At 48.1% G+C, this 25,650-nt stretch overlaps 2 protein-coding genes across 29 annotated transcripts in view; one reads left to right on the top strand and one right to left on the bottom strand.

Annotated features, from left to right (window-relative positions):
* LOC104148705 (uncharacterized) overlaps window positions 1–24,645 on the bottom strand; it is a 44,145-nt gene extending 19,500 nt beyond the window's left edge. For all 7 annotated transcript variants that reach the window (XM_068934257.1, XM_068934258.1, XM_068934261.1 and 4 more), the window contains exon 1: window positions 24,508–24,645. In XM_068934257.1, coding sequence (XP_068790358.1) covers window positions 24,508–24,645 — 138 coding nt within the window. The remainder of the gene's footprint in view (window positions 1–24,507) is intronic.
* The window catches only part of KMT2C (lysine methyltransferase 2C), a 207,594-nt gene continuing 205,591 nt past the window's right edge, over window positions 23,648–25,650 (top strand). For 15 of the 22 annotated variants that reach the window (XR_011139519.1, XM_068934236.1, XM_068934251.1 and 12 more), the window contains exon 1: window positions 24,676–24,854. Coding sequence is in view for 21 of the 22 variants with exons in the window: in XM_068934236.1 (XP_068790337.1) it covers window positions 24,676–24,854 (179 nt within the window). In the remaining variant the exon portion in view is untranslated. Of the gene's footprint in view, window positions 23,672–24,430; window positions 24,567–24,674; window positions 24,855–25,650 lie in introns of those variants that run through there. The other 7 variants (XM_068934241.1, XM_068934240.1, XM_068934238.1 and 4 more) reach the window with 2 other exon arrangements.

Raw genomic sequence — 25,650 nt, 5'->3', positions numbered from 1 at the left:
AGCTTACAGACCAAGAGCTATTTCTTGCAAGTGCATCCACATGACTGCACTGTGGATGTGTAAAAAGCCAGTCCCAGGCTCTAGCCCAGAAGAGTTATTTAAATAAGAGACATCTTTATTCTTCCAATATTCATTATTAAAACAAAATGCATTTATTATGAATTTTAACAAGAGCCATGCATTCCCTAGCTAGCTGTACTTCACTGCCCTCTTATCTAGAAAGTTTTTCCTAATGTCAAACCTAAATTGTCTTGGCTGCAAACAAAGTTGGTTCCTTCTTTCCCTTTCTCCCAGGGGCCATGGGGAAAGATTTATCACCATCCTCCTTACAATAAACTTTAACATATTGTAAGATTTTTATCATGTCTCTCCCTTAGACTCCGCTGTTCCCAGACTAAACAAACAATCCTTTCAACATTTCCTCCTAGGTTGTTCATTCTCTGCCTCTGATATTTCTAGTGTCTCTCTCCTGGACTCTCTCCAGTTTGTCTACATTTTTCTTACAGCGCGGTGCCCAAAACTGGACACTGTATTCCAGCTGAGGCCTTACCGGTGCCAAGTAGAGTAGAATAATTATCTCCTATGTCTTAGGTTGCAGTCACACATCCTGTTCTGGCTGCAGCTGAGCTGGGTGAAGAGTTTATTTCTTTTAGCCCACTCCAGCTGCTTATCACCACCCCTCAGCTGCAGGCTCTCCCCCTCCCAGGTCCAGCAGCCTAACCGCTGTGTAATTGCTCCCTAACACAATCAGGGTAAATGATCCAGGTTAGAGTCAACAATTCAAACCACAGGCCTTTTCTAATCATCATTTTAGCAGAACCAGGTGAGGCTGAGGTCTAAGCAGGTATGAAGAAGCCAAAAGCTCTGGCGGGAGGAAACGATGAGCAGTGCGGTTGCGGACAGCAGCCTTTGCTGCAGGAGCAACGGCAGCCAGAATAGGACTTACGATCTCAGATTCAGCCACTCTCAGCCCCAAGTCCCTCCCTGCTATGCTGCTGCCCAGCCAGCAGGTCCCCTTTTTGCCTTCCTCCTCCCAAAGTGCAGCACTTCGCACTTAATCCTCATGTTTATAACATTTTTCCAATTACCAACGTCATTCTGAATTCAGATTTTGTTGTTCCAAGTAACGCCACCCCAAACAGAAGTATTGTATAAGCCCATTCACTTTTCTCACACCCACACTGATTATAAGGAGGTTGGGCAGAAGAGAGAGGCTGGCAGAAATGCCATCCTAGTGCAGCAACAGTAGCATGTTCGTATCTGCCCCCTACAAGTCTTCATCTACTTCTGCAGGCACCTTAGAGCGATAATTTTTCCTGTCTGCTTACAACATTGCATGGAACAGGGTCAGAAGGCTTCTTAATGTCAAAATACAAATTTCCCTTACTTTCCCCATTTATCCTGTCCTACCAGGACGTCATGCGAGCCTCTCACACTAGTAGGAGAGCTACAGCTGAACAGTTTGGGAATACTGCACTGACTAGGCTGGAGATGAGTATTTGTTTTTTTACTCTCTAACTTCTGCAAAGCTACAATGGAGAACTGAGTTGGCTGCTGATCAGTCTTGCAAATCCTCCACTCCCCTGCAGAACAGAGTGTTTCATGCTCTGAGGAATGAGGACTTTGGAAAACAGCAGTCCTAAGATACTCTTCTCACAAAACAATTAGCACAAGCTGAGGGCCTAGGACATTTCTACACCAACCAGAACCATTCAGGGAGCCTGAGGGACTCCCTCCCACAACTGATGTTTCCTTCTGCAATGTGGTGGAGTCAGAGTTGTTTTGTTTTATTGACTTCAGGTTTGAGCATAGCTGCATCCCACCCTTCGCGTACCCATGTATCCTCTTCCTGTCCATCCTCACTCTCTGTTTTTCCCTTTCTTGCCCACTTTCCCTTTCTCTCTCCTTCCTTTGACATTTCCCTCCATCGGTTTCCTTCTCGTTTTCTCAGGGTCCCCTCTGTCACTTCGCCATTCTCCTCTTGGCACCACCAAGCCCCTATTAACTGCATGCATGCACGGGTCCGCCTGGGCACGGCTGTGATGACTCTGTTCATGCTGCAAATCCTGTCCATTTTCTCAGGCTCTTTGGAAGTGGAGGGTTAGGTAGTGAGGCTGATGGCAGCATGAAGTAATAGGAGTAGAGATGAGGTGAAGTTCTTGTTCTGTCTTGAACACAGACTGCCAATCATGCCATAATAGACGGTGGTTCTAGGCAGGGAACAGCTTTTCAGCCCACCAAAATTGGACCATTAAATGGAATTTCCTCTATGGGCTAATCAGGATTTGAACCCATTTCTCTGGAGATAAAAGGCACAGCTCAATCTCCTGATTTGCAAGGTCATCTGGAATACAAATCAGCTTTCATGTATTCATTTGAAATGTTTTTTTTTTTTTTATGTAAGGGTGTTTTTTTTTTTTTTTTCTAATCTGCTTGTTAGTGCCTTGTGCCTAAACTGGAGCTGTGAAGTGACTTTTTCTCACTCCAGGCTAAATAAAGTACTGTACTGTTTTTATAAACGTCCTAAGCTTTGCCAGAACGCTGGCAATGAAAGAGGCTGGCAGGAGACAGGCACCGTCTCTGTTCTGCATCACGGAAGTAAGCGCGAGGACTCTGGCCAGTGCCTCCCATCCGCGGGAACGCGACCAATTACCGCGCGCATGATGTCATTGGATGGCAAGAGCACTTCCCTCTCTGCTCTCCCTGCTCTGCCAGCTCCAACCTTCAGTGTATTTTCCTCAGTCTGGTCCATGTACTGTAATAACTAAGTCAACTGGAAAAAATATTGAAGAAAAGACTGAGGAAAAACAGAGTGTAGGGGCAGCTGGAGCCAGCAAAGAAGGCACACTGAGAGCTATAAAGAAGCTTTGTGCAGCAGCTTCTCTCAACTTCAGGATATTTAGTTCCACAGGAGTTGGAGAAGATGGGTAATAAGCTGGCCTTTATTTTAAGGGATATCCCTTGTAGTCTCAGCTGCATAAAGATCAGCCTTTGGGGAATGTGGAAACAGTGCTAACAGTATCTCTCTTTCAATACCTCCTGCTGCTCACTCCATTGAATGGCCTTGGTCCAGCTAGGGGGGGAAAAGCCTTCCATCCCAAAATGGTCATCAGGCTCTGAAGGAAAAGAGGTGATGAAAAGAGGTTGCAAGTGATGAAGTGAAGTAATAATTTATATAAAGATCTATTACTGCAGCACTCAGATGCCTGCTCAGGAACAGGACCCAGCTCTGCTAATTCCTGAGTGCTAGGAATATGTTAGGGTGCTTCGCGTGGCCCCAGGGGTTTATTGTGCAACGCCTCAGCGCAGACGGGGATAGCACATGTGCCTGGCCTCATGCAAGGGAACTGCCCTGGGAGCAGGATGCTCAGGGCAGGGAGCAGCAGCCTGGGCTGCTCCGGAGAGGAAGAGGAGCCAGGAGTCGAAGGCCAGGCAGCATCCTCGCTGTCCCATGGCAGCTGAGCAAGTAGAGCAGAGTAGGTCCGGGGAGGGCAACCAGGGACAGCCACAGTCCACATCATCGATCATGCATATGCATCTAACTGCTTATAGCATTAGCCGTCAGAGCTGACTCTGTATTATTGTGCACACACGCAGTGCTCATTATGCCTATCTAACTATTTTATCCAAGTTTTACAGGTGATGGGGCAGAGCTGAGCTTTGAGGAAGGACTGGAAGAAGACACAGTCTTACAGGCATCGAGCAGACTGTCCCAGGGACCAAGGTGTTAAACTGATCAAAACACAAGTTTAAAATTTTGCTTGGAAAGAAATTCAAACTGCAATTGCCTTGAATGTATCACAAGGGAAGACCATTCCAAGTGTTCTGTTGTGCTAGGCAAGCCAGCAAATGTTCACACTTCCTTGCAACCACAGTCACCTGCACACAGTTAGCAACTGTTGGACTACCCTCATCTTCTTCTCCCCAAACCTATGCTTTTCTCTTCTGCCTCTATCACAAAACTGGCTTCAAATCATGTCTCGAGTCTGATGTGACAAAGACGAAGAGCAAAAAGATGCCAGATTGCTGGTGGTGGCTCTGACTGACTGGGACATTGCTGGTAGCTGGAATGTGCTAAGACTAAGAGACAGCGAAGGACATGGACTTTTTCAGATGTAATTGGAAAAGTCCATGGGGACTTATCTCTGCCTTATGGAATACTTTGCAAATCTTCCACCTCATAAAATGTAAAGTGACATTAAGTGAAATAAGCCTCTTCATAATTCAGTTATAAGCATCTTCAAGAGCCATATGACCAAATTATGAATTGTTTAATGAAATAAAACTTCTTCTTGTTCTAGAACTTTTTTTTTTTTTAATGTCTACTTCAGATTTTCAATGTAATGTATTGTGACCAACGCAATTATCATTTTCCTCTATCTCAAGATTGTCTGATGAACCACGAGTGGGCTGAGTATTTTATATGCACAAATAGTGGTATCAAATTCTTTTTTTTTTTTTATTTCATCCTCCATTTCCACCCACCAGAAATATAAAAATGTGGCAACAAGGGCTAGACATAAGAATATAATAGGTAAAATTGGCCTGGAGGCTAAAATAGGGGCTAAAAATCAGAAGCAAAACTGGGACTAACTTTGCTGCAGGAGCACAGGAGACCAAAATAAGTAGAGGGAAAGATGGAAACAAGCAGAATTAACTACTTTTAGGACGAGAGTTTGCTCCTGTAATGAAAAGGGATTACATAATGTTTGTCTGCAGCAGTGAAGGGCCGAATGCGGGGACCTCAGCTATCCCTTCCAGCTCCTTGGGCACGCAGACAGCGTTACACTGAACACAAAAGAAACACCTGACCCTGCTCGCCTTCTGCCTCTGAACCCAACAGTGCAGGGTGAGGTTTATGGGCAGGAGAACCAACTGATGGGTCTCAGAGTGTTATCCACACTCCTTAGCATCTGCATTTAGGCATCTCAGTTCCAGAGGTGCCAAAGAAAACACTTCCTAACCACCACCATCGCCTAATCTCTTATGGCCTCTTCTGGTTAGCTTGATAATCTGGGCAGTCTCCCACCGAAACTCCTCTGCAGTCTAGATTCAAGCCAGATATACTGCAAGTCATTCGAGGGATCACTGGAAGGACGTACCTGGAAGAGCCCTGACAAATGGCCTTCCTACGGTTTGGGCAGCAATTTGGCCACGTGCTCAGGAAGCAGGAGATGCGCGCTGTAGGCTCTGCTCAGCCTAGAGCCACTGGCCGTTTCTTAAAAACCAGTGAGCCCTGCTCAGTTTGGCACCAACTGGGAGAGGTTCCTCCAAGGCTAAGAGCCACTGGAGGACACCACTTCCTAAGGGGCAATTCTGCAGCAAGGGCTTGAAGCTTCAGAGAGGGGAAGAAAGCGGAGCGAACTCAAACGCAGCCCTCCGGTCAAACCTCACCAACACCTCCTCCACCTGACCCTTGCTGTTTCTCACTGATTACTCTTGCAACCCACCCATGTAGCATACTGCCTTTCTGACTCCCTGCATAGGAAGCCTAACCGTCTAACCTAGGTGACCTCGCTTGTCCTGCTGAAGTCAATCACAGAATTTCAGTTATTGCAATGATTAATAGGCACCAAAACTAGGTGTCTCTATCCTGAGCTCAGCTCCTTGACACCATGTCCCCAGCATAAAGTGACTGTTGCAACTAGCAGCACTGCAACTAACCAGATAATAACTTTCAGCTTGCGCTGCACAGATTTTACAAGCATTTCAAAGTGATACAAGGCTTTACAGGGCGTTGCTTTTCCTTACAAATGAAGGAACGGCATCCACGAGTCCCACCTACCAGATCCGTCTGTCAGCAGTTCACCAAAAACACTGATTCCCCCTTTTTGGACGCAGTCTCCCTCTCCGCTTCAGGACGCAGCAATCACATGGTGTCGCTCAGTCCTCAGAGCAGCTGGTATCCAGCAGAATACAATATCCCCTCTTTGGTATTTTGCATTGCTGCTTTTGTATTGCCATTTTGGGAAGAAATGGGTGTATGGAGCGCCTGCAGAAACGCAGCAAGAGCTGCTGCTCCTGCTGAGCTCCTGCGGGCAATGTGGAACAAGCCGGCTCCAGAGCATCTCTTTCGCAGTGGCAAGATCCAGCTGAACAGCTCCTGCCATGCTTGTGACTGCGCCCCAGTGTCCCCCCGCCGCGCTGAGCGCTCCAGCTGCTGGCACAAGGTGCGTTCAGAGCTGATCGGTTAGGTTTTCTCCTGTTTCTTTTTCCACCCCGGGTTTGAACTCCGTCAGCCTGCCTGCCCTGCGAGGCAACCGGACGTGAGCCAGCCCCTGTCCAGGAGCCATCGAGCTCTATTGGCTTGGTGCCCGAGCTAATGCGCCCTGCTGAGACGGCACGGGCAGAAGAGGCTTGCGGCTGGTCTGCAGGCAGCCCGATAGGCCTGCCCTGCAAAGCTGAAGACCAGCTATCTCTGCTGAATAACTTCAGCTAAATTATTATTAAATACGGAAACAGGCGTGCAAGCAACGGACTCTGATTAGGCAACCGTTTCAGGAAAAGCCCTCTTAGCTTCCTTTGAAACTACCATGGATCAGTTCAGCAGAGATCCTTTGGAAGAGCACAATAAAAGCCAAGACGCGGGGGAGCTGGCCGCCTTCTTGCCTCCGTTCTGGCCCTCCCAGTCCAGATTGCCTCCCCTTCCCTGAGGGAAATGGAGCATAATATGCACTCTCCTAATGTAATCTTGGCCAGCAGCTATTGCTTGAAAGCTTTGCGGTGGTCTGACATTAAAAAATTATAAATCTGTAAAAAAAAGTAACACTTTTCTAGAACACAGCCACGCTCTCTTGATAGAAAGAGCCTGTACCAGCATCATTCAGCACAAAGGCAGTGACGTCAAAGAAAGAGAGTCATAGTCAATAGAAGTTCCTGGCTGCTCACAAAGTTTATTCTGTGATCCTTTGTACATCAATATCACGGTTCGAGGCTGTTTCTGTTGCAATACATAAATTCATTCAGCACTTCTTGGTGCAATACCTGCATGGCTTATACTGCTAAGATGTAACTTCCAGTTTGTGACCAGGTGGAAAATGTCTAGCAGGACAGCCAGTTAGGTGCCCAGTTTTTAGTGAAAGGCAAGGGGAATTAGGAAGGGAGCTAGTTCTTACTTTGAGCTACCTTCAGGTGAAAAGTCACTGCCTGAATTGGTATTTGCTAATCAAAGGTCAGCAGCCAAATCTACTTCCTTGTTTTAAAACTCCTATGGGCTTAAAACCTAGCAAATATCTCACTCTGTTTTTCCACTCTCTCTCGTGATCACCACTATTATACAGTAGCAGCATTTGGTGGAATGAGAATGGGAGGCCATTCCACGTAAATTAAATGGACTTCCTGAAGAAGGACTGTTTTGAAAAACAACACATCTTACGGAGAGCTGCCCACGTTAATAGACAGTCAAAGGTTCAAAGCTCTTTGTTAATTGGAGGAGTCTTTCTAATATAATCTGTTGCCATGCAAGGCTGCAGAGAAATTAATACGGATGAAAAGAAACAGCTGGAATCTTCAGGTCCTTGAAGAGATCAAAAGTAGAAATTGCACTATCTGGATGTTTCTTTCTGCTGATCTGAATAATCAGCACTGAAGAAGGAGCCCCTGGAACAAAAGTCATCACTATATCATTGGTATTCCAGGAGCTGCAGCTATCAGCCTGTTGTGTATCCTTGGGAGAGCCCATACTGAAAAGACTGTACTGTGCTGGATGCTTGAAAAATTATTTGGGTTGTGGCATGCAACAAACAGCTACTCATTAAAGTTTTGCAACTGTGACCCAGCCCTTCATCTTGCACAAGATCTATAAAACAGGCTGAGTGACTGTAAATTTGTCCCTTGAAGCAAATTATGGAAGACATTATAGGAAGATGGGTTTCTAGCCAGCCTTTCCAGCTTAATGAATTCCTTTCAAGGATGTGTGAAAGCTCCACTGAGACCAATGGTGAGTATCCTTGGACTCCTCTAGCCACATTTTATAAGGGGTCCCAGTTATTGCATTCCTTTTTTCCTTTTTTTTTTTTTTGTATTTTCAGAGAGCAGTTAGAAAATAATTGCAAATGGAAATGCTACAGTTCAAACACTTTTCACTGTAAGAATAGACCTAACTGCTCCATGAAGAGTCAGCAAAAAGCTTTTAGATGGATTCAGTTGCATCACAATAACAATCAGCATACAGATTATTAGAATTTGTGTGCTGCCCGTTCTGGAAAATATGAGAAAATATTTTCCTGTATCCTCCACATTAAAAAAGCAGTTATTTCCTTAGTACACATATACAGACTTCTAGGGTGTTCCTACAGACAGCAACTATACATAAATATGAAATGAGAATACTAAGGGTCAAGGAATACTTTTCATTAGATGAAATACCTCTATGCTACCTTCTATTTATGATACCTCTTGCAACAAAAGGACTTTGAACTACACATTTACTGTGGTATTAATTGACTTTACACACTTCCTGTTTTTCCATTAAGACGGACAGAAAGAGAATAATCTGTAGTATTTCTCTGCATCCAGCGTGTAGGCTCCTTCAGCAAACCATTGCTTCAATCACTCCTGCCCAAGATGTGAGGACGAGTGGAGGAAGTGAAGGAGACAGATAGACAGATAAATTATGAACTACATGGAGGGAACCTACTGAGGGCAATGAATGGGAAAAAGAGGGATGTTTCACCTGGGAAGGAAAAGGCACAGGGTAATGGGGAAAAAGATCACAAAGAAAGAGAACGGTGTACAATATGCAGAGAGAAAAGATGGGAGAAAAATGAGTGGAATCAAAAAAAAAGAAAAATGATTGACGTTTCAGATGAAAAGTTCATCATGGGTTCTTTATTGGTGCGTCTTCACATCTAGTTGTAATTAGAATAGCCTGATACTCGACTTTTCTCTTGGGTGCTAGAACAAGCCACTGGGCACTTAGAGTTAACACAGTACCACATGAGCTAACACGTGTCAGACAAACTGTATACACTGTGTTGGACGTCATCAGACTAATTCTGCAACTACTGTCCACACGCTTCTTTGTAAAGTGCTAGGTAAATGCTAAGCATCATTACAATCCAAAGAGAAGAACATACCAAAATAGGTGCATCATCACATGGGGCAGAGATTAACACACTCACTAAAATAGATGCCATTACCTATTGCAGCAAAGGACCATGCAGTCTGTTGTCCGGCTTTGCACTGAGTTGCCAGCTTGAGGTGTCTTTGTCTTTACTGCTAAGGCCTAATACATAAAGCATGTATATAGAAACGACTTCTAGGCATCAGGATTATCTTGCTACAGCCTACTTTAATGTATGATATATGAGAACTAGTCCTTCAACCAGTTTGGAAATCCAAGCCATAGATTCTAAGCATTCCCCTATTTTATTGTTTTGCAGACTACAGACGGAGGAAAATTAATTCCCCATGTAATTCCATTGAAATCTAGTGTGCGAACTGAAGGACTGCATTTGTTTCAGTCTGTACCAACAATTATGAGATGAATTTTGCCCCAGAATGTGTTGGCTGATGGCCCTTCATTGGGAGACGAACTGGACTGCTTCAGTGGGAAGACTCCCCAGCCATGGGGAGTGACGGTGGGAAGCAGGGAGGAGGAAAGAGAAGAAAAGGGCAGAACAGACCGTTGAGACCGTGATAATTAACGGCTAGTCAGGCGGAAAAAGAGATAGAATCACAGGATGGTGATTCTAGCATTTTAATTCATATGTTGTGGGGTTTCAATAGCTTGGAATCAATAGCTTGAATGCAGCCTTATCTACCCAGGGCTGCATCACAATGAGCTTATATACTTACCATTATTTAAAAAACAGCAACTTGGGTTAAATTGTTCTGCTAGAGCAACAGGAATCTTGCCATAGACTTCAGTGGAAGCAAGAGTAATATACATGGGACAAATCTTTGAAACCTTACTCACTTCAGATCCAAGAAATACACCTGGCTTTGGTATCGTGGCATCAGAGACCTGCATCGCGGAGAATAAGAGGCAGTTCACATCAACACAGGGGCGATGGTTTGGTGATATGTGAAAGTAATTAGAGAGAATGGAGCTAGAAAGAGGCTGAAAAGGAGTATAAAGGAAGGGAGGGAGCATGAAGAGAAAGTGCAGTTTGCTCTTCACAGAAACTAACACAAGGAAGATGTAGTAGACCTTTCCTATGTTTTGCATTTCCTGGAGATGAATTTTCAATCTACCTTTCTGAGTTATTTAAAAGTTCCTAAGGTTGAAGAGACTATACCTCTCTCAAGACACACATTTTCTACAGTTCTTTAATATAAGAAATAGAACTGCATAGCCTTACACAAAGTGAATCATGACGTAAAGAAAAAAAAAAGCATATACCTTTTGAAACACTCAGCAAAGTGATCGACATTGGATAATGGTTTCTTCAGCTCTCTACAGGGGAAGCAGTTCAGAAGCACTGTGGCAGTCTCATGTAAACTAAGACATGGAAAGCACTGCTGAATTAAATGCCAAAATTAATAACAGAGTTAGTATAAGATCCCTTGACTTTCTTTATTTCAGTAGTAAATACTACTTATTTAAAAATATTATACTTTGTTTGCTACAAAGATTTGTATGTGTGAAACATAACATCTTTATGTCTTCTGTTTACCCAGGTAGCAGTTGTGTCTCAGAGAACGCCGCGCTGTCTTCTTCGCAGTTGCGCTTTCCCTCAATTACTTGTAATTTTGTCATCTCCAAAATGGATTACACAGTAATTTAGGACAAGCTGTAAGGGAGTGTTAGGACCATCGGTCTGTGGATTGCAGAGAACTTTTGACCAATGCGCATATATCACTCCAGCTCCACACATTGCTTTGGACACCTCCTCATTTCTAGGTATAATTCACATTCTTAGAGATATGCTGTTAAATCTTCAATAAATTGAAACTCCACCTAAACATTGTGCCTCCTTCAAATCTGAGTTGTAGCTGTCAGGAGCCTGGTTTTCTAAAATTGAGAGCTGAGTGGTTTTGCTTTGAACACTAAAACCCGTCCTTGTTACATTTCAGGCTTCTTAAGCGAACTCAACTTTTTGAGATGTTATTGTATTTACATCTTTGCATGTGCTTGGTTGGTTTGCTCATTTATTGCTAGATACGGGGCAGAGTCCTAGTTTCTAACTGGACTTTTGCAAAAGGCAGAACACCTTCTGCGTTTTGGGCTTAGGACATCAGTGGTTTTACAGGCGTTAAGCACAGACTTGCCAGGGGACTCAGGAGTGCTGCAAAGCTTTTCCTCTGCATAAGTAGAAGCAAGCAGCATGAGCTCTCCAACAGCAAGCAATAGGGTTATGCAGCGACACCATCCCCTCCAGCCCAGTCAAGCTGAGGCTGAACCCAGAGACGCTACATAAAAGAGTGAATAGCAAAACGCATATGTCTGAAAATAGAATTTTCCCTGTTGCGACTATGACTACTATGCCTCCCTGGAAAAAGCAACATATTGCGGTACTTCGTTTAGGAGTTGTTTCTTTCAAGCGCTAGTGCCAGCTCCAAATGTTCAAAAACTGTAGTTTGACCCCTAAATCATAAGACTGTCTGTAAAATAATAAATGTGGGGCTCTTTTACCTTGCTTTCTGGTTTTTGAGCTGTTAGGGTGCACCTAGGTCACATCTGCAATCTTTATTCTCTAACCATTAGGACTAGAAGCTTTCTTCTTTAAAAAAAAGGAAGAGGGCAGCTGATTTTCTAACCTCGTTACACAACTCTAGGAGCTGGAGTGTAAGTGCAACATCAAACATCACAAGACTTGCGATAAAATCATGAGCGCTGACAACATCAACTTAGAGTAGGAGGTGGGATAGGAGGGGAAACTCAGGGCAAATGAGTTTAGTTTTTATCTTAATGCTTTTATAGACTATCTGCTTTGATCTTGAATCAGAAGTTTGCAGTGGCAGTTTTTTCTTCATGTATGACACGCATGGCATTAAAAGGTCACTTCTGCGTGCCATTTGCTAACTCCATCTTTCTATCAGAGATAACGTGAAAAGGTAGGTGGACTGCTGGTATACCTGGTGCTAGTATCACAGCAAAGAGGCATTACGGAAGCACAGGTCGAAGGTACGCAGCTGAAAAGGTACTGAGAAGGATTCCCGTCCCCTGTTGGGCGCGACGAATGCAGGATGTTTTCTCACCGCTATGAGGTTTGCTGTCTGAGTGAAGCGTATTGTATTGAGAATTTACCCGTCAAGCTCATCGTTCATTTCGAAATGCTTAGGAAGTATTGGTTGCCACAGCTTTTATGCCCCAAAATGATCCTAAGAAAGAATAACATGGAAACTTCAAAATCTACGCATGGTTAAACCTTTCACTAGAATAAATTAGCTGTAATTAAGCCAAGTAATTAAAGGATCATTATGATTATAGGTCAACAGATTGGCCAGATCAAGAATTCAGGTCAGTCTTAAGTAATGCCAAACTGGTATCGGTGACAAAATGGCCAGTTGTCCCTCTACTACTACTACTACTGGTTTCCAGTCCATGTTTTTACCGTTTGAGATCCTCCAGTCAGACAAAGGGACTCGTGGGCTCCTAAGTCCACTCAGACATATACAACGTATTGTCACGAGCAGGTTTCCTGGTCACCCATCTGCTGCCACTGTCCTGATCTGTCACTGATCTGAAAAACGCCCCGGTCACACAGTGGCCAGCTCTGGCACGATAAATGCTCCTCTTCTTTTGTAATAATCCAGTGATTTAAAGGAGCGTGTAAGCCTGGTTCAAATGGCCAGTTCGCTTGAGCTGCTTTGCACAGCTCCAGCGGTGCGAGGCAAGCAGAGTGTGCAATTTGGTGTGACAAGCTAAAGTTTTTTTGAATGACGTAATGCTGATATTATATATCCTCGGCTCATTAAACAGGCTCCAGTATCTAGATGGGACCATGCTCTTTAATTACAGTTCCTGGACGCTCATGTTAGTGACTGGAAGGAGAGATGGAGCCCCAGTGTGAACGGAAGGAGGTGGCGTCGCGGGTCGGCACGCGGCCCTCGGCACAGTGGCACTGATTCGCCCCAGCAGTGCCCCGGCAGGAGCAGACCCCCTTCTCCCTCTGCATCACCCAGCCTGGGCTCCGCGCTCAGGTCCAAAGGGCCAAGGGCAATCCAGGTCCTCTACAACGGTGCATTTTTGCCCTCCTTTCACCACCAGCTCTTACTGTTGAGTGACAATGTTGGCACTGAACGACAATGCTCACACAAAGCTGTAATTCTGCACCCTGACCTGGGACCAGCACTAGGGCCGGAGAGGGAGGCAGAGATTAACGGGGGAGGAAGAACTCCCTTAAACCTTCTGCTCTATCAAAAGTACATATCGAACAAGGAATTTTCCCCACAGAAATGATACTAAGGCAGAGTTACGTAAAGAAATTAGAAGAATATTATAATTATTCCTCCCAAAGCATTACAAAGCCAAGACATTCAAGTTCGGTATATATGCAAAATCTGTCAGTACCGAAATGCAGAATTCAGACATCCAAACAACCTCAAGTTTGCTCTGAGGTTATACATTACCATGGTTAGTTTGTAAGCATGACAGAATTTTGAAATCTGTAGTCCAAATTTAGAAAAAAACTCACAACTTCTGAAGATAAATTAGTTTTTAAAATACATTTCAGTATATTTCTGCTCCACATATTGCGACAGGACCGGGGCTTGACCCTTTCGTTCTCACGCGGGTGCCTTGGCGTTCAGGCTCATTTGATAGATTCCATCTTCCTATCAAACCCACTTGCAGAGGTCAAAGAAGGAAATGCACTGTCATCTTTGCTTTCTTGGGGGAGCCTTGAGGTTAGCCTTCTGGATTTAAAATCTTACCACAGAGACAGAGAACAAGATTGGCTAACCACAATGACTCGACTCAAAGAATTGGCAACATTGACATATGTTGGTATTCCTGAAAATCTAAAGTCAGATCCCTGCCTGTTTTTTTTTTTTAATAAGCAGCACTGCAAAAATCTAGGGCAAGAAAACTCCATTGGCATCCCAGAATTTTATTTCAGCCAAGCTGAAATCTTCCTTCTCTTCAGACAAGCTGAATTACGTTGGTAAATCAGTAATGTGAGATCAGTCAAACAAGCTGAAGGTAAAAAGCTGAGGGAACAGACCAAATTTGTATTGTATATTTGACTTACGGAGATAAAGGAAAACTGCTCATAAAGTTAAATCCTAAATCAATACGAACGCTTAGCAAGAGTACACAGGAAAAAGGAAATACTACAATACAAAACTTGTAGAGGTCACTGATTAAATGTACAATCAAGTGGGACACGGGCCTGGGATTCCCCGTACTTTAGGGGCTGCAGCTCCTGCAGACATAGCTTCAAAGCAGCTAACTCAGACGTACGGACAGGACAGCAATCGCGCTGTGGAGCCCTGGAGCTGCCATCGAGGACATACCCAGAGGGATGGATTTTGCAGCTCTCGCTGCTCAAACACCACTGCTGGTGGCACCTGAAGGAGCTTGTTTAAAGCACCTGCATAAACCAGGCCACTACAGCACAGGCACTTCGAGGACTTCCTGCCCCTGGGGATTGCTCTGCAGTGACTGAAAACAGGACTTCCTTGCCCTTCTGGTGGACGACCCCTTCGTAGCAGAGATGGCAGCAGCAAACGTGTGCCAGCTCCTGAGTCACTGACGTGACTATTAACTTCCCTATTAGCTTAAACTGCTTTCTGTTAAAGAAACAGGACTGTGAACTGCTGAGCTTTGGGACCAGGATGTGTTTGCTTCTGCCGATCAAACTACAGTTCAGTGAAAAATGGGGGCTGGCAGGTAAAGCAGCTGAGGAATGGGTAAACAAGGAAATGTTAGCCATGTTACAGAGTCTTGCACCAACGGCCAGTGAGACTCTAGAGGTCTAGGCCCTCTTCTCACCATGTGGCATGACAAGGACCTCCCGGGTCCCATCAGACACATCTCTTCCACACAGACCCCCTATAGCTGCAACTCCCCAACCAGCTCAGGCAGCTTGGTGGAGGAGTCTTAGGCACACCTGTGTACTAGGACACAGGTTTTGAATGCTCTGGTACAACATTTTTCACGATTGCCACATCTGTAGGAACAGAATGTCTCACTGCTTTGTAGATGACCTGAAACGACCCTTAATTAAGGCAAATATTAAGGTAAGAATAAAGAAAGGAATGTACACACACATATAGACAGCACATGTATTAGACTTGGCGAAGCCAGCAAGAAAAGCATGCTTTTCTCTTCCTGGACTGCTGAGCAGCTCCAGGAGACCTGTCTCCGTTTCGTCCAGCTAGCAAGCTATGAACTGCTTGTGGCTAGCATCCACCAACCCCATACAACAATTTTCACCGCGTTTTTCCCAAGGAGGGCCCAGATAGGAAAAACTGAACTTCCCTTAACGTAGCGCTCACAACAGATCTGCCTCCGCTCCACTCCTACGGAGCGAGGGAGGTATGCACTTGTCTCTGGAAAGCTACTGAAAAAGAAGGTAGAAGAATGGGGATAAGAAGGACTCGAGCTTACCCATCCGTTCACCGGGGACGTGTCTGATTTCGCTTCACAAAAGGATACAGTAGAATTGGAACAGGTCTATTAGATCACTGAGGAGATCTTACTTGAAGAGCAGGATTAATATCTTCCCACAGCCATCCACAATGAAGAATGCTTCAGTTGCCAAAATAATCCTGCGCTGAATAGCGAAAACCACAGGTGGCAAGCAACTCTCAGTGAATTTGCTTTCTGGGGTGCTTATTAACTGTACATATTTAACATCAGCACCATTCTCTTGAACACACTAGAGCATTTTTTCTGTGGTGCCCTACTGCCTGTTGGCCCAAGGAATCAGCATCCTGGGTTCTGTCCCCAAAGGCTGGATCCACGCTACCAACTGGTGGGTTGGTCCTTGCCAAGACATTTTTGGAGGAATTATAACAATCCTTCTTACAAAAGGGAATTATATGCGGTACTTAGGCAAAACAGGCATTCCATTTATAAATATAATTACTTTTGCTATTCCATCATGAAAAAGAATTTAGTAGCGAGGGATACAACAGAGAAAATTATTTATGTGTTGACACGTCCAATATAAATAGAAAACAGATCTGCCTGAAACTAAGTGGGAAATAAAAAACATGAGAAAATATGTGAGATTACCACTTGGGGAGATAATTTAGAAGCACTCCAGAGCATTCTTTCCAATGGAAGTACTGTCCTTCATCCTGCTTTATGTTTGGATTTTAATTATGTGTGCATTTACCTGACAATCAACGCGCAACGTAGCTTGCATTTATGAGCAAATTCTACTCTTTTGCCTGATGACCTCAAACAGGGCAAGGCAGGCGCTACTCTGCACTGCGAGGAAGAGAACAGGACGTGGCTTGCACATATTCCCTCTGTTTTACCGTGCAGCAGCACAGGGCAGGGAAGAAAGGAGTGGCTATGCCGTTCAAGCTCACATACAGTGAGCAGATGCAATACCGTCACCTAAGGAACAATTCGGACCTCAACTCTCGAATTCAAACACACAGTCCTTTTACTTAGGCTGGTTGTCTGGATATGGCCTTTATTGCAAGTGTGCTTTGCAAGTATGGCCTTTATCGCAAGTTTATTGCTTCAGATTTGTGAAGAATATTTTTATCCAGCATCTTCATTCTTAATGATAGTAATGATTTATCACATATGGTACACTACATTTTTATAAAGCTGTAAGATACCATGGTGATTAACACCATATGAGAACCTAAATAGAAGGGAACAGAATAACAGAAATGTCCTCCCAGCAGATATAGGGCTTTGGTGTGTTTTTAGGAAACGTATCTCAGCTGCACGATTTTACTCTGGACATAAGAATTGTAGGAGTTCCCTAACAGAAGACTGTACTGTACTTGATAATGCTGTAGAGAGAACAAGAGACCTTATGTTTAACTCCTCCCTAGCTTAATTAGGATTCTCAGATCAATTATGTAAGGAGAGATTGATTATTCTAGCTCTTTTGATCAGACAGATTTATAACAATGATTTAAGAAGGCAAGAGAAAAAAAAAAGTAAGAACCACAAGTATCGCCTTGTGTTTATATAAATATAAATAAATACATATATACATATATCTCACCATGTTTCTGGTAGGGAAAAAAAAAAAAAGATTCCAGCTTCAAAGAGCCTTGCAAATTTATCCTATGGATATCCCAGTCGACACGCACAATCTACTCACTGAATCAATACGGTAGTGAGAAACTAATCACATTTTACTTACCCATTCAAACTCTTTGAAAGCCTGGAGAGCCTGCAAAGGCTGCTTTAAACAAACGCATTACAGCCAGGCACATTGCAGGCTGCTCAAGCATGCCCACAGCCCTTCCTTTGAAAGAGCCATCCTCACCCACCCCCTCGGATTAGGGCTGCCACTGGGAGAGCAGTACCCCTCTGCGTTACTGGATCCAAAGCAAGGATTTTACTAACGTGTGGCAGGCCAGGAAAAAAGGAGATTGTTTGCGAACGCTGGCACACGCGCAGCAGTCAGCCCGCCCGGGGGCTGCCAGGAAGAGTCAGGGCGAAACCGGTGCGGCGTGAAGGGGCTGAAGGTGAAGCTTTGGCTCCTGCCAGGCTCCCACGGGAGGCACCGTGGGGCTGGGGGATGCCGAGGGGCTGGCTGCGGGACGGGCACCCCCCGGGTGCGCGTCGCTCCTGGGGCCCGGGGCTGCAAGGAGCAGCGGGAGATGAGCGCTAGCGACTCCCTTGCGGCAGCGCAGGAGAGGTTAAATAAAAAAAGCAGCAGGGGAAAAGGCAGTTTCTGCAAAGCTGGTCGCTAGCAAAAAGAGGCAGCCAGGGCCCGGAGGCGGCTCTCCTTGCCTAAGGATGAAACGGGATTAGGATGGTAATGCTTGCTCCGCTGTAATTAAGGTGCTGTCAGGACTTTCATTAAAAGTTTGTTTTCGTTGAGGGGCTATTGCTTGGAGAAAATTTTTGCTTGAGGTTGAAATATAACACTGTTCTCTGCTAGAAAACGCATGCTCTGCTTTTATTATATATATAAAATTTAGGGATTTCCATGTAGTCTTGACTGTGGAGGCTCTACTATTCTTTCCATAGGGGCAGGTAGCTAATCGGTTTAAAACATCAACTAAAGAAGTAAAGGACTGAATTCTGACTGGACCTCATATAGGAGACATGTCCCCACTCACTGTCTGCCACTAACTTCAAAAACCGCATTCTGCTCTTCTTACTCAGACAAGTCGTCCCACCGAAGCAAAGAGCTGCAAACAGGACTGGGCTCCCGGCGCTTACCAGGCGTCAGCCCTCGACACCAGCCTCTCCCCCTTTCTCGTTCCTTTACAAGTGAGGCCATCCAGCCTGGCACAGAGATTAGTTCCTGGCGAAACCAGAAATAAATGGCAAGGTTACCTCTGCTAATAGTATCTAAATGCCTATTGTCATAGCACCCAAGATCTCTTATCCGGAACCAGGACCTGCATGTGCTAGGTGCTATAAAAAACCCAGAAAAAAAAATATAGTGCTGCTCACAATAATTTATGATCAAATGCACACAAACGGCTCATTCCCCCCGTTCCACGGCCAGCTCCTCATTACTCCTGTTAAGCAACCTGAGCGCAAGGCACCACTCCTGCCAACAGCAAACACTACTCAGGCGTTTATTTAACTTTCTGCACGATAAAGCCCTAACTTCACACCAGCCAGTCCCTAGCCTTTCCCCGGAGGTGCGCGCAAGACGGCCAGCTACCGCCGCGTGTGCTTGCTGCAGGCTGTGCTTTGGCTTGCATGTATCTGCTACCCAGCCGGCGTTTAGCCCAAGAGATGTACTGGTTTCAGATACTAATCAGATTTTACTCAAACTATTGGCATGCTACCTTTTTGGATAAAAAAAATAAAATAAAACGCAACTCGTAATCTTCCATAAAAGATCCTCTCCCCACTGCCCACTCCCCCAAATATGTCAAAATTAAAATTCATAACATTAATGATTATGACATGAGTGTCAGGAAGTTGTAAATGAGACATGAGGAGCCACAAATTAGTGGAACTGAATGAAGCTCGCAAGTGACTTACGGATGCTTTATGTAACCTCTTACGGATGCTCTTACTATATGCAGCGTAACACAGTACCTGCAGTCCATTGTTCTTCGTAAGAAAAAGACTATACAAACTGCAATGCTTAAGCATTCCTGCAAATGCTTAAACCCAGAACAAACTCTAGTCAGGTAGGTAGCTGTCTTCAGTAAAACTCTTCATGTGACTAGTTACTTATCTGCCCAGTTTAGCATCTCCAGGATCACGGCCTTTGTATGGCAAAACACTTTTCCTGAACCTCAGTATAGGTAATACTTCTTAAAATAGTCAGACCCCAATGTAAGCAAGTGACGCTTTTATTAAGTGCAAACGCGCAAAATTAATATTCCTAATTGATAAAACTTCTCCATGTAGGAAAATATTATTAATGCTACTGCCAGTCCTATAGGTCGGGCAAGCCTAATTCCTCATGTGAGGAAATTATTCTGATATGAGTACGTTTTTTGATTTCATTTAAATTACGTGGAAAGAAGTTAGAGTTAATCTGAAAAAAGCCAGACGTTGCCAGAATGAATAAGTCTACATGAGGGCTATAGTATAACCACTAGTTTTAAATTCACACGTTGGCTTGCACAAAAAGAACATTTTCTTATGAAGATAAAAGCCTCCACGTGTAATAACTCGATATTCAGACAAGCCCCGGGGGCTCGCATCTTGAGCACTTAACATTTTTGGCCCTGGCTTAATGGATAAAAAAGGTGTGTTTCTCAGCCACATCAGCCCAGCCAAAGTAGCTTAATATGATGAAAAGGCCTTAGGCTTTGGCGAGGCGAAGGTGTAAAGGTGTGATGTTAGCACATACATCACAGCGCAGGCAAGGCTGCCTTTAACACATACTAAACTAATCAAGCTAAAGCAGGCAGGGGACGGGGCGCCTGGCCTCGGGCACGACCGTATTAGCCCATGTCCATACACATATCCCAGAGTAGTTTGTGCGGGGAGCAGCTGTTGCAGAACGCGAGTCCTGATATCTCGTGCTGGAAAGCAGGTGAGAAAACCAAGAGCCGAAACGTTTTAACTTTTTAAACTTTTTTTTCTCAACGACCGTGAACCGTGCTGCCTCCAAAAAGAGCAGGTACGCTGAGCTTACGCTACGCGTCCGTCGCTCCGGAGCGCCCGATGGCTGAAACTCTCCAGCTGGCCGGGAACGCTGCTCCGGACAAGAAGCGAGGGCTAGCCCCAGCAGCGAGCGTCCCACCAAACCGCCGGGAAAGTCAGCGCTGCTCGAGGCTATGTCGTACCCAACATCCAGGCTGTGCTGCTGCCTGACGAGAGTCAGAGCTACGAGATGACAAGTAAGCAAAACGGATGAAAAGGAGAAACAAATATTTCAGGTTTAAAACTAGACTTCCACAACACGTTCGTTAGCTTATGCTAACTATTTTTTTTTTGTTGTTCAGCCACGTTTAGTACAAAAAAACTGGGAGTCGCGTATTTGTATGACGTAATCCTGATTTTGCCACTTGCTTTAGGTCCCGTCTATAACTCTTTAAAATTATCTCGGGTTTTCTTAATATAGAAAGAAAAAAACCCAGCTATTTCTGAACTGCTTCGGTGAATACTCACGCCCGTGCAGCAGAGTACAGCGGGCGCCTGATGTGCTGAGGACGCCCAGCTCCCCCCCGCACCTTGCCGCTGCAGCTGGCCGCTCTTGCAGCGGGGATAGTTCAATGGGATGTGCCCAGCACCAGGCCTTCCCCAGGGCTCAGAGCAGCAGACCGGAGCGAGCAGGTGTCGACTGCAGCGTACTGTTAGCAGCTTCGCCCTGGTTAAAGCCAAAGTGTTGCAATGCACCAGACATTTAAACGGTTAACGTGCTGCCGACGTCGTTTACTAAATGAAGTCTTTGTGGTAGCTCGATCGTTTCTGCAACGCAGAAACACGTCCAAAGAGAACAAAACCTAGACTTTTCATTTATTTCTACAACTTAGCGAACGATCGTTAACCGGCAGGGTTCTGGACTAACGTCGTAAAAGAGAAAGTATCTGGATCCCACCGCAGATAGGATCAGGAATCACCTTATTTCTTAGTATTTCTGTTACACAGACTGCTTCGGTGGTATCACGATACAATGGTACTTACAGGACCTGTTCATCTAATGCTGTGTCTTTGCTATAAAAACGTGTGTTTTTCAGAAAGAGACAATTTATAATGAGGTGGGTAGCCTCGGCCAGACATAAACGTGAAAGTTTTCCTGCCAGAGCTGCTGAAGCATCCCCCATCAGCAAGGCACTCCTACCCTGGGGTCACGCTCGGTGGCACAACTTCTCCTGGCTTGTCCCCCTGCCTTCATTGAGTAATACAAACAACGCTAGCAAAAACCGTTTCCCGCAATCGTACCTCCACTTCGGCTCGCTGTTCACAAGCGCATTTCAATCCTACGTACCTCTCCACACCTTTGATTGCCACAGCAATGGCAGCAGCAGTTTACAGAGCAGACCTGCCTAGCTTTGTTCGGACATGTAGCCGGAGGTAGCGCGCGGTAATGTAACTGATGGGCCTAAGTCCCTCAGCAGCCTCGCTACACCGAAACGAATTTCGCCCTGCCTCCACTAGGATTTTACGTTGTGACAACAACATCAGTACAAAACACAACCAGGAAGGACGTCACACACGCATAGTTAAACCCGCACCTCCCTTTGCATAAAAGGCAAAGCCCCAAACTCAGCTACCGAGGGTTAATTGAGAGGTGTTAAGCGGTGTTTACCTCGGAGGACTGGATGAACCACGTGCGGACAAGCGAACCTAGTGATTTCACCGAGTCTTTCTGCTGTGGGGCGCGACAGCGCTTTTCCACCCACGGCTGATCCGAGCCCAGGGCATCCTCACATGTCTACGCGCGGCTCGATGTGCACGTGCGCGGTGGCTCTGACACATCCTAGACTCGTCCCAGCCACCGCGCGCGCAGCAGATCGGCACATGCACGGTAATTATTTCAGGTGATGGCCTTTTTTTTTTTTTTTTGTTAGCAGACCAGATGGCAACCTGGCAACCCTGGCGAAGGCCTCGGCCGGTCACTCCCCCTTCCTCTGCCGCCCCTCTGCTCCAGCCAAGCCTGGGCCCGTGCGGTACCCAACGCTTTGGGTTCAGTTACGCTAACTGGCCCGAGTTTCACAAAGTTCAAGGTACTTTCTTCTGTGTTAGGCAGTGCATAAACAGAAAGGTTCCTGCATCTGAAGTCCTGCGAGCGGCACACCTTTGCAGTCATTTGGAGACTTTGTAATGCAAACATTTAGCGCGCAGCTATTTTTTCAATTGGGCAGAAATGAGTACGTGTTCAGTGACAGGGCCAAAGGAGTCACGTCAGCAATCCAGCTGGTCCCTGTCATCTTTGCACGCTTGGGCAAAAGCGATGTCTTTATATACATATGAATGTACCTTCACACGTGCATGTGTGTGCGTATGGATTGATGGAGCTATACGTTTTACCTGTATCTCCAAATACAGACAGGTAGCAGTCCTTATTACGAACGTCACAAAGATGTAATTTAATTTCCCACGAAGCCAGGAAGTGAAACAACGGAGACTTTCTTCTTGTGATGAAACGGCTCCCAGGAAAACAGTCCAGCCACAAGCCGTAGCTGGCAGCGCGTGCAATTTTTAACGCGGTGTTTCCGAAGAGGACAAGCTAAAATTCTGAGGGGTCGGGGAGGAAGGGGGGGAGAACAGCGAAAAGGCCCGCTTTGCCCCGCGTTTATTTTTAGGTCGAGGGAGGTGATGAACGGTAACTTCTCCCAACTTTCCCGGCGGTACCTGCGTGCCACCTTAGGCCGTTTTCATCAGCAGCTGCGATGCCAACAGCAAGCACTTCCATAGGGAGGGGGGGTGCCATAGCGCGGGGCAGCTGGGTCGCAGCTGCCGGGAGCCTCCCCGGCAGCGCGGCCGCGCGCTCTGCGCGACCCGCCGGCTGCGGAAAGGAGCACGCGCGCCCCGCGCAGCGCAGCGCAGCGCCGCGGGGCTCCCCCGCAGGGCGGGGCGGCGACCTCCCTCCGCGCCGCTGCTGCCGGCGGCGCCCGGCCAGCAGCCGGGAGGAAAGTCCGGGGGCGCGCCCGGCCCCCCCGAGCCGAGCCGAGCCGAGCCGAGCCGAGCCGAGCCGAGCCGAGGCGCGGCGGGCTGCGGGCCACGTTAACCGCCGGGTAACGAGGCGAACCCCGCCCCGCGGCGCGGCCCGGCCCGGCCGGGCGGGCAGGCGGCCAGCTGGGCCCCCGCCCGCCCGCCCGCTCCGGCCTCCGCAGACTTTGTCTCCCCCCGGCGCGCCGAGCCGGGGCCGCCGCCCCCCCCTCACCCTCACCCCCCGCTCCTCTCCCCGTCGCCTCCGCTGGGGAGGGGCGAGAGCCGCCGGCGGCACAGCGCGGGGGCGGCTGCCCGCCCGGGGGACCCCGGCTGCGGGGCTCGTCGGGATTTTTTTTAAATCGTTCTTTTTTTTTTTTCCCCCTCCCCACGGGGACGAGAAATAAAAACGGTCAGGGCGGGGGGGGGGGGAGAGCCGCGCGGCCGAGCCCGCCCCCCCCCACCCGCCCCCTTCACCTCCCTTCCCCGGCCTCGCCGTCCCGTCCGCGCTCCGCGGCTCCGCGCTTTGGGCGCAGCCGGCCGCGGCAGCCAGCCCGTGAGGTCAGTGGCGGCGGCGCGGGGCGGCGGGCCGGGCAGGCGCAGTGTGGGGCCCGGCGCGGGGGAGGGAGGGCGGCCGGCCTGTCTGTCTGTCTGTCTGTCTGTCTGTGTGTCGCACTGGCGGCGCGGGGGGGGGGGGGGGGGGTTACACAGCAGGGCAGCGGCGGCCGCGCCGGGATCCCTTCCCCACCCCGCCCCGCGGGGAGGGAAGCTTTCTCCTCCTCCCTCCTCCTCCTCCTCCTCCTCCGCCGTCTTCCTCCTCCCCCTTTTTCACCCTTCCTCCTCCTTCTTTCCCCAAAGTTAAACTTCCTGCTCCCGGCCCGGCTGGGAAGGGGACGCGGAGCCCGGCCGGACTCAGCCCTCGACACACACAACAGCTGGAGCTGTCAAAACTTCCTCCGCTCTTGCCTCGGCCCCTGCCGCCGCCGCCGCCTCCGCCGCCGCCGCCTGCTCCTCCTCCGCCCCCGGGGGCTCTGCGCGGGGGGAGGGCGCAGGGCCAGTGTACAATGAAGCGGCGGCCGCCGCCGCAGCCGGGCAGCGCCGCAGCCGGAGCCGCCGCCAGCTCCCGGGGCCTCTGAGAGGGGGGCGCCCAGCGGCGGGATTAGCCGCCTCTCGGCTCGCTCGCTCTCTTCACCTCCCCCGCCGCCTACCCCCGGCCCCGGCGGACCCCGCCGAGCCGCGGAGGGGGGTGTTATTGTGTGTGAGACCCTTCCTTCCTCCCTCCCTCCCTCTCTCCCTCCCTCCACTCCGCGCTCTCGCTCTTCTCTTCCCCCCCCCCCCCGCCCGCCCGCCCGCCCGCCCGCCTCCTGCCGCTCTCCCCATGCTGCTCCCCCTGCTACCTGTGCTGGTCGGCGGCGGCTGAGGCCAGCAATGCGCGGCGGAGGTGGAGGAGGCGGAGGTGAGGAGGCGAGGAGCCGCGGGAGCAGGAGGAGCATCGGGATCCCCATCACCATCCTCATCTTCATCATCATCATCATCCATGTGTCTCTCTCGTCCTGCTGACTAGGATGTCAACGGAGGACAAGAGTCTGGTGGTGGCGGTGGCGGAGCCGCCTCAGCAACAGCAACCCCCCGAGCCGGGAGCTCCCCCCCCAGCAGCAGCGGCGGCAGCGGCAGCCACAGACAAAAGACCTAGGGGCCGGCCTCGCAAAGATGGCGCTTCCCCTTTCCAGAGAGCCAGAAAGAAGTAAGTTCAGCGCTTGTGTGTGCGAGGCAGAGAGGGGCAGGGGGCCGGCAGCCGGGCGCAGGCAGAGCTGTCAGCACGGCCTGCCGGCTCGTCGCCCCCTCCCTCCTGCCTAGTGCCATTTTGAGAAGGGGCCTTCTTTCTTCTCCTCCTCTCCCCTTTGCACTTTCCCCTCCTCCTCCTTTTTCACCTTTGTCTTCCTCCGCCTGTTTTTCCCTTCTCACTTTTCTTTTACCGTCCCTGCGCCTTTTCTTTTCCTCTTTCTTTGGAGTTTCTCTTTAGCTCTTCCCCCCTCTCTTCCTCCCTTTCCCCCCCCCCCTTCCTTTGCACCTTCCCCCTTCTCCTTTTCGGGTCTCTCCTCCTCCAGGACGCTCGGCTGCCTTCAGCGTCGTCTGAATATTCTTTTACTCGATGGCAGCTCGTCGCTGTTTCCACCTGCCCCTCTTCTTTTTTTTTTTTAAAGAAAGAGAAAGAAACGATGGTTCTTGCCCTAAGTGGATGGCTATGAAAACCAGCCCCCCCCCCCCCAACACACACGGGTGCGGACGCGCACACACACAAAGTTTAGGCAGGACTTTCTTCGCCTCCGCCTGGCGGTGTGCTCGGAGGTGGAGGGAGGCTGACGGCGCTGAGGGGAGCTGTCAAGCGGCCTCTCGCCCAGGGACGCGGCCGGCCGCGCCGCTGGGACGGCGAGGCTGCCCAGTGGCGAAGCACAACAAACACCGGGGGAGGGGGGTGGGGGCTGCCGCCGCCTCCTCCTCCTCCTCCTCCTCCTGTGCTGTGGCGGATTTCCTTTCGC

This window comes from Struthio camelus, chromosome 2 (assembly GCF_040807025.1).
Source record: "Struthio camelus isolate bStrCam1 chromosome 2, bStrCam1.hap1, whole genome shotgun sequence".
Lineage (NCBI taxonomy): Eukaryota > Metazoa > Chordata > Aves > Struthioniformes > Struthionidae > Struthio > Struthio camelus.
Note: the sequence above shows the minus strand (reverse complement) of the source record. Positions and strands in the feature narration are given on the sequence as shown.